We start from the raw sequence: 9,061 nt of genomic DNA on the forward strand, positions 1-9,061 counted from the left end.
TCCAAGCCCACATTTTGGAGGAAAATCCTGTGTTAAATGGCCCTAAAATTATCCTGTTTTGCAGTCTTACTGATACCATTATAATTTACCCAGTTATTATTTATTTACTTATTTACTTATTTATTTACAGAAAAGGAGTAAAAGAAAGGCCAGATAATATAGGCATGCCATTTGTGCAGCTCTGTCAGGAATCTGCCACTTAACATTCTCCAGGTCTATTCCCCGCACACCACTGGGGGAAGGGACTACATAATAAAAATATGCCCAGTAAGGTCTAAATGAGGTAAGGAAGGTAGTTATCTGTCAGATACCTGGGTTCAGGGCATTGGCCAGAATAGACAGGCCACCACAAGGGCGGATTTGAGATTGATAAGCTCCTAATCAAAGGACTTTTCTCTTGGCCCTCTTGTGCTCCTAGCTCTCCTGTTACAGGGGGGTGTGCTCCCCATGTGACTCACAGCCCTGTGGACTCCACACAATAGACTGACGGACTGTGACTAGACTGATGCTGTGCCCAACTCAACTCCTTCATGGAATGGAAACTTTGGACACTGGCTTTGCTTCTAGCTCTGCTGAAGCCCCAACTGCACATTTTCCAGGACTGGTTTAAGAGAAATGGGACTTTGCAACCCCAGGGATATAATTTCACTCGAATAAACCTTTCTACCACATTTCATTCTCCTATGTGAGTCTTAGGAAATTCTTTTTCTCAAGATATCGTAAGAATCCCACTCCCACTAGCAACAGAAAAATTCCACCTGTGCATTTCTCTGATAACATAACAAGTTACCTAACTGCTCTAACAGCAGAAAATGGATCCGGATGGGCAAGTGGGGACTGGTTTGCCTCCTTGGTCTCCCCTAACGTCGGATCTGAGCTCCTCTGCCAGGGACTGGACCTTCTTGGATGCCAGGTATTTGATGGAGAAACCCTGAGAAGTTGTGGGTATATAAGAGTCTTTATTGTAGCCCAAATAGCCATTGCTGCGACATGAGCTATTAGACAAAGCAGTTCTTCAAAGTACAGTCCCCAGTAGCCATACACCGGCTAGGTAACAATAAATCTTTCCTACAAAGTAGCAATAGAGTCAACATAGGAGCTATACAGGAGCTATCCTTAGAGCTACAGCCTCACTAAGCAGCCACCTCTGAGCCGCTACCTGCTGGTTAGCAACGTACTTTAATACTAACTTAGACAAAGAGGCTTCTTTCCAAATAGTGACCTCACTATTTTTGGGTTATAGAAGGGAACCCTTTTGCAGTATGCATACAGTAAGATAGCTGTGTCCTTGCTTCTTGCACCTGCTTATAGCAACTTAGCCTTGAACACCCTGATTAGGATTCCCATGCTCAGAGTGGCCTTGAACATCCAACGCACTCTCGATAGGGTCCTCACACCCACGCTGTCCCAAATGTAGGCAAACATGACATTTTATGACTATTTTTATTTAAAGGAAGAACTTGGAATCCTAATCATGCAAGTTAACACAGGGCTCCCAATAAATATATAGCAACTTGTCCTCCCCTGGAGTAGGCCTGACTCATAGAAAGCTTAGGGCAATGGTGATTTTTTTGTTGCTCAGGGCAACGTGATTTCTTTCCTGTTAATTGGACACATTTTTTCTACTTTCTCTGTGGCTAAAAGGCAGTGCATATAATCTCCAACTCACCTTATAATTAAAATTTTTTCATTGTTAGAGCAAGTTCTTTTCCCTCTTGTGAAAGTACTTGTGAACTGAGAGCTGATTGTTAGGACTCCATGAGGCTGCTAGGATGTCAGTAGGGACTGTGATCTTTGTGATTCTAAGTATTATATCTGCAGGACCTGCATATTTTGCAAGAAAGCATGAAAGCGAACCAAGGTGTACAGAGGTAAATCTGTTAATGTCCGAGAATTCTCAAATTTGAAAGCCTAGTTTCTTCTGGCCCCAAAATGAATGAAAATGTTTCTAATTCTAATTTCTAAGCTGGATTTATGAAGGATGGAGATGGAAATGTTTTCTTCAGAAAGTTTCCTTTGAATTGGATAATGAAAAATTGGGTTGATAGTTCATCCTTGGAGGGTGTGAGAGAATAAAGTTTGTAAAGTCTCAGAGCAGTGCAGCCCCATTTTGATGGGTTTCAAGAAACTATTTAGCCTTTGTATGGAAATATAACATTAAGGCTTTCCATAACTCCTAAGAAAAAAAAATAAGAATTATATAAGAAAATGTCTTCATTTTTATATAATAAAGTGAAAACATAAACTCTGTAGTCACTGTTTACAAAGACAACCAAACAGTGAGTTACACTCTGTAATTTGTACAAATATAATAAATAGGTTAAAAAATTGGTTGTCATAATCTTGTAATGATTTTCTACTTGGAAAAAATATGTGCCAAGTGAAAAACTAAACAATAAAGTTGTGATTTAAAAGTGAGGATTACACTTGGAAATTGTAAAATGAAATAATGTGTAAATACTGTATGGAATAAAAGTTTAAACAGGGTGTAGTTTTTATTTTATTTTATTTATTTATTTTTAAATATATTTTTATTGATTTCAGAGAGGAAGGTAGAGGGAAACATCAATGATGAGAGAGAATCATTAATGGGCTGCCTCCTGATCAATGCAAGGCTCCCTACTGGGGGTAGAACCTGCAACCCGGGCATGTGCCCTTGACCAGAATCCAACCTGGGACCTTTCAGTCTGTAGGCTGATGCTCTATCCACTGAGCCAGCCCAGCTAGGGCCAGGGTCTAGTTTTTAAAAGCATAAAACTTTTTACTGCCTAACAATTTTTAAAAACTTTAAATTTTTCTTTGCTTAATCCCCACCCGAGGATATTTTTTCCATTGATTATTAGAGAGAGTGGAAGGCAGTGAGGGAGGGAAGGAAGGGGAAAGAGAGAAAGACGAAGAAAGAGAGAGACACAGAGAGAGATGGAAAAACATTGATGTGAGAAAGACATGTTGATTGGTTGCCTCCTGCATGTGCCCCCACTGGGGCTAGGGATCAAACTGCAGCTCACACATGAACCGTTGAACAGGAATTGACCTGTGACCCTTCAGTGAGTGGGTTGACTATCTACTAAGCGACACTGGCCAAGGCATAACAATTTCGTTTAATGAAGCAAAAATACAATTTTACATTGTAATGGTTCTAGGTGGTTCTCTGGTTAGTTATAACATAAGAACAAAAGCCTGCAAATTGACACACAAGTTAACAATCAGTAGTTATAAAGATGAGATTTGAAAACATATACAGGTGACTGCAGCATGTTCCTGTTTTTGTTATTGAATGTAATTTTTTACACAAAACTAAATTTCAAATACTGGGTTATATAGATAATTAAATTTTTTATATTCTTGTAAATAAGGGTGGGCTTTCTCTTACCCTGTTACTTCTCCAAGATGTACTCAATTTAGAATGTTTCTTTCCTGTAGATTTAGAATGTTCTTAGTTCATTATATTTCTTCCTTACTTTGTATTTATGCACAGGAAGCTCCTACTGTTAAATACTCAGTGACTTCAGGAGTATCCAGATGCTCCTGTGGCTTCTAACAACTCAGTCTATATTTATTGAATTCTTTAAAAACATTCATTTTGTGATAGTAGTTGGCATACAATATTATATTAGTTTCAGGGGTACATCATGATTAGACATTTATATACCATACTAGAGGCCCAATGCACGAAATTTGTGCAAGGGTAGGCCTACGCAGTCCCGGCTGCCAGGGCCCTCACAGCCCCTGCTGCCTCAAGGCCCCGCCCCCCACCCGCACCTTGGTCTGGTGCTGCCCATGTCTACCACCACACACCCCCATTCCCTGGTTCCCTGAAGCCTCCCCCCTCCCCCATTGATTGCCCCCTGGCCAGTGACCTGGGCCTCCCTCTGCGGGGCAATCAATCGTGGAGCCCCTTACCTCATCGATTGCTCCTCAGAGGGTGGCCTGGGCTTCCCTCTTTGGGGCGATAGCAGAGCCTCCTGATTGATTGCCACTGGCTGGTGGCCTGTGCCTCCCTCTGCAGGGTGATCAAGGGGCAATGGCGGGCCCCCCGACCAATCACATTGCACCCACTTTGCTGGGCTGGTGCAGTGCGTGTCATAGTGTGGTCTTCCAGAAGGTCATCTGGACGGTCGTTCTGCTGTTCAGTTGTTTGGTCAATTTGCATATTATACTTTTATTATTATAAATGATGTGATCACCATGCTATGTGGAGTACCCAACTGGCTCTAGAAATAGTTATTACAATATTACTATCCCCTATCCTGTATTTTAAATATTTGTGACTATTTTTTTAAATTTATCTTTGTTGAAAGTATTTTACTATCCCCTATCCTGTATTTTAAATATTTGTGACTATTTTTTTAAATTTATCTTTATTGTTGAAAGTATTACAGATGTCCTCTTCCCTCCCTCCCCACCCCCCCAGTGACCCTTCCATCCCAGCAGAGCCTCCTGATTGATTGCCACTGGCTGGTGGCCTGTGCCTCCCTCTGCAGGGTGATCAAGGGGCAATGGCGGGCCCCCCGACCAATCACATTGCACCCACTTTGCTGGGCTGGTGCAGTGCGTGTCATAGTGTGGTCTTCCAGAAGGTCATCTGGACGGTCGTTCTGCTGTTCAGTTGTTTGGTCAATTTCTGTGCTTACCTTTTACAACTGGCAATCTATGCTTAATCCCTTATCCAATTCTTCACAAACTGACATTTCTGGAATGATTCACTCATAACTGGGAAACTGTGCTGACATTATGTAGGGGAAATGTCTGTCTAATTAATGTGAGGAACAGTTCTTTTTTGAAAGTGAAGGATTGCCCATCAGTACTTAGACAAGGACCCAAAAGATAAAGCACTGTACATACAACTTAAAAAAAAATCATCCCTAAAAAGTCAAAAGAATACCTTGAACTTTGAAAGTAGAGTCCACTATGCATTGTGTGATTTTATGCTAAAATTTTGAGTTATACTGAAGGCCTGGGGAGAGGACAGGAGTGGAGAGGAAGAGGGGGTCAATGGGGAAAAATAGGGGGGCGTTAATAACAATAAATTTAAAAAAATTTTTTGAGTGATATATTTGGAAGAAAAACCAGAGATCATTTGGTCCATGACTCTCACTTTGCACATGATGTACCTGCCATGCAGAGAAGGGCAGTGGCTTTCTTGCCACCTCCAACTTGTTAGTGGCAGAACAAGGACTGTCCCACTATCTTCCAGCCTAGAGTAATGCCTTCACTGTCAAAAAGTAGTATATAAATACATATACATAATATATATTAGACATATATTTTATTGTGTAAGATTTCAGGACTAAATAGTTTAGAAGATGTAACAGTTAAATGTCTGTATACATGTATAGTAAGTTTGGACTTAAGGGAAGAAAATAAGAAGCCATCTGCAAAAAATAAGAGCAGAGGTAATAGTAAGAATTACTATTATCTATATATATAAAAGCATAAGTGTCCATCTGACTGGTAGCTATGACGTGCACTGACCACTAGGGGCAGATGCTCAACACAGGAGCTGTCATGATGCACACTGGCCATTTAAAAATAAACGGCACCATGGACCTGGTGCCGACAAACCAACACTTGGCTTCCCCCAAGTGGAACACAGGCCCTGCCACCACCCTAGAGTGACACCCCAACAAATCGCGGTCAACATTGCCAAGATCCCATGGCACAAAATGCGGCCCACAGCCCAGCCCATACAGGAAACAGTAACTGTGGGTGCCAGGTAATGACATCACATAGCAACGCCTGGCTTCCTCTCCCTAGTGACTTTGTCTTCTTGGAGTTCCTTCAGCCCAGGAACCTGGCTTGCTGTATAGCCAGGTGCAAACATTTTACACTTTAACCAAATGTTTGTGAAGCATTTTCACATGCCTCATCTCCTTTGATCATCACAGAACAATTTCCTGAAAGAGAAGTTGGGGTACTTCACTGGACTGGAAAAACCTTAGTTAAATTAGAAAGCAGGTCTAATTAAGCAAGAGTATTCTATATATATAAAAGGCTAAATTGACTCATGCATGCACGATACATATACTAGTAAAGCTCTCACTGGTGCCAATCACATGCGTGTGTTTTGATCTGTCATTGCTGATCGTTAATTTGGTTAACACTTCTATTATAGAGAAAGGGCAAACAGAGAAATATTAAAATATTTCTTCTAATTAATTTCCTTTCAATGTGCACAAATCCATGCACTGGGACACTAGTAAGTAATAAATAACAAAATAAAGTTATAAAGGAGTAGACTTATTAGTGTAATATAGGAGAAAGAAGAATAAAATATTAATCTGTGTAGGCACATCAAGACAAAGTACAGAAGTGGAAGTAGAGAATATGAGTATTTTCATAATTAACCAAGGCAAATATAATATCAATCCCCTTTGTTATGACATAGGAAGGGGAAGCGAAAAATATTCCAGAAAATGTATGCACCAAGAGAGATCCTGCCATAGGTTGAGACATATGTTCACGTGATGATCTTAATATAATTTTGGGTACCATCACCTTCAAAAAGCAATGGGGTATCAGAATGTACTGCAAAAAGAAATGGTCATAAAAGAGGCTTGCTAATCTTGGGAATATTTTTGTCCTCCACGGATGGAAACTGTGCATTTCCATCGATCCATAGGTCTGCAAAGTCTCTTCCACCTTTTATGTGTCATTGATCTGAAGAAAATGGGAGTGAATGGAGGTGTTCAGACAGATGGATTGTGGGACAGTACAGGGCAAGTACGCAATTTTATTACCTGCTGGAGGCAGTGAGCTGTCACTCCAGGTTGAGGAAGGAACCCTCTGGATGATGGGCCTAGCACACAGAACTAATAGAGTAGGTAGTAGGATAAGAAAGAAACTCTTTTCAAATTAGCCCCATGGTGATTTCAGCAGCACAGGTGGGAGGCATCCCTCTCTGGAGAAGCACCAGGTGTGTTAGAAGATGCTTTCCATGAGGTGATGCACATGTAGGAGGTGAGACTTATCTGGAGTGTTCATGTTAACTCGGAGGTCAGATAAGTCAGGAAGGAGGCTCTGAGAAGAGACTGTAGGATCAACTTGGAGGACTGGAGATCTGTGGAGTGAGAAGATGTCAAATCCGATGGGGCAATGAGAGGCAACAACAAAGAAGAAGGAGAGAGGACCAGACTTACTCTGACCATCCAGCCTTCTAAAACTGGTCCAAACAAGTCAGCCCATGACGGGGAGCTCAGTGTACTAACGTTGGGCTCAGCTTACAAAACAAAGAAGTGGAGGGCTGGTCTAAATCAGAATAGAACATGCTCCAACTGACATTTTTTTTGTTGTCTGTCATTTTCCAAGATCCGTTAAGTTCTAGAAAACACACTGTAGGCTTTGGAATCTCAGTTATTCCTGACTGGCTGGTGGGCATCCAAAGGTCAGAGAAGATGCAAGTGATGAGAGAGACAGAACTCTGAACATCAAGCCATTGAGAGGAAACTTCTTAGGTAAAATTAGAGCCTAAAAATATTTACAAGAGTAAAAACATGTCTGTATTTAAGAATAATAATAAAAAGTCATTGCCAGGCTGTGCAGCAAAGGAAAACTCGATGGCACCTGGAATTTACAGATTATTTCTATAATCTGCTGGCACATAAACTTTACAGAGCCAAATGACCATCATGGGTAACAATATTTAAATTGAAAGTGCATAGATCTAGAAGTTATAGACAGCTATTTATCTTTGAATGAGTTTTGATCCTTTGGTAAATAAAGATATAATAGCCTCATAACTTTGGAAGATATCCTAAGACAACGTTTGTTCTTGAGTACTATTGCATCGGTGGCAACAGCATATGAAAAGCATAATAATTTCAGTGAATGATTCTCTCTGAAAGTCTTCTCAAAATAATGATATAATATTGCACTTAAAAACCAAAATAAAAACCACCTACTCTCCTTTAATGCCCCCAACAAATGCTGCTTCCTCAACCAGGCTTGTTCTCTGCTTTTCCAATCATTGCCAGAATAAATAATTTCCCTCTCTGATCTCTCTCTACACATTCCCACATTCTGCCTTATGTTAGAGAAAACTGCTTGCATGTTCTTCTTCTCTTGTGAGGCAGAAGTTCCTTGAAGTCAAGGACTTTGCATGTTCCATGTTCACCCTCTCCCTGACATGAATAGAGTTTTGTGAATGAAGTACAAGGTGCCAACAGCTGGAAAGACATTTTCCTTAGTTTGTCAGGGGAGGAAGAAGCTGAGTTTCAGAAGCCCAGAAAGGGACTTCTTTTGGTTCCAGTGAAAGATGCTTCTAGAACCTTTGGCTTATTTGGAGTCCTGGATCTCACTGGAATAAGATGGTGGAGTGTTCACTGGTTCTGGATTGGCCACTGGGTTTGTCACATAGACGGTTTGAAAGACCACAGTTCTCTGAAAAAGACAAGCACATGGAAGTGCGTTAGTCAGAACCACAATTGCACAAAGGCCTTTAGACATTCTAGGATTCCCCATGTGCCTGGGCAAGAAGGGGAAGCCTGAAAATTTCTCTAGTCCCCACACGCGTTAGAGCATCTTTCCACCAACTGAGGATCATACACACTCACATTGTTATCTAAAGAGGTGAGCAGTTTGCAGTCAAAATGGGCAGATGTGCAGGCAATGCAGAACTCCAGGAGGCTAAAGACGAACAGCACGGCAGAAGAAGCTACTCCAGAGGCCTGAAACCGGGAGGAACACAGATGTCATGAGGGCTGCCTGGGAGCGTGAGGTCTGGCTCAGAGCATGGCTCTGCAATGGACCATGGCTAGGGCTTTGAGAAAGACCTCTAACCTCATCTCAGCCTCATGGAGAAATGATCTCACCAGGTTTTTTGAGGGTCAAGTGTGTTTGTAAAAGAGTTACCGTATTTGCCGGCGTATAAGACGATTTTTTGGCCCTGAAAAATATGCCTCCAAGTGGGGGGTCGTCTTATACGCCAGGTACACTTCAGATAGACTGCCCATAGTGCTTGCCCCGTGCCATAGTGGCCTCCCGATGCCCGCCCACTTCATTCCACATACCGTTCAGGCATCAGCAGCGCTGCTGGGTGTATGCTCGGCTGTTATGCGATTTT

The 9,061-nt window shown here is 41.6% G+C and overlaps 1 protein-coding gene across 1 annotated transcript in view; it reads right to left on the reverse strand.

Annotated features, from left to right (window-relative positions):
• Nucleotides 1-8,145: 8,145 nt before the first annotated feature.
• Nucleotides 8,146-9,061, reverse strand: part of LOC102769101 (membrane-spanning 4-domains subfamily A member 8-like) — a 14,767-nt gene continuing 13,851 nt past the window's right edge. Inside the window, exons 6-7 of the mRNA XM_006762522.2 lie at nt 8,553-8,666; nt 8,146-8,379 (exon numbers count right to left, since the gene is read on the reverse strand). Coding sequence (XP_006762585.1) covers nt 8,275-8,379; nt 8,553-8,666 — 219 coding nt within the window. The 3' untranslated portion in view covers nt 8,146-8,274. The remainder of the gene's footprint in view (nt 8,380-8,552; nt 8,667-9,061) is intronic.

Source organism: Myotis davidii, unplaced genomic scaffold (assembly GCF_000327345.1).
Source record: "Myotis davidii unplaced genomic scaffold, ASM32734v1 scaffold818, whole genome shotgun sequence".
Taxonomy (NCBI): domain Eukaryota; kingdom Metazoa; phylum Chordata; class Mammalia; order Chiroptera; family Vespertilionidae; genus Myotis; species Myotis davidii.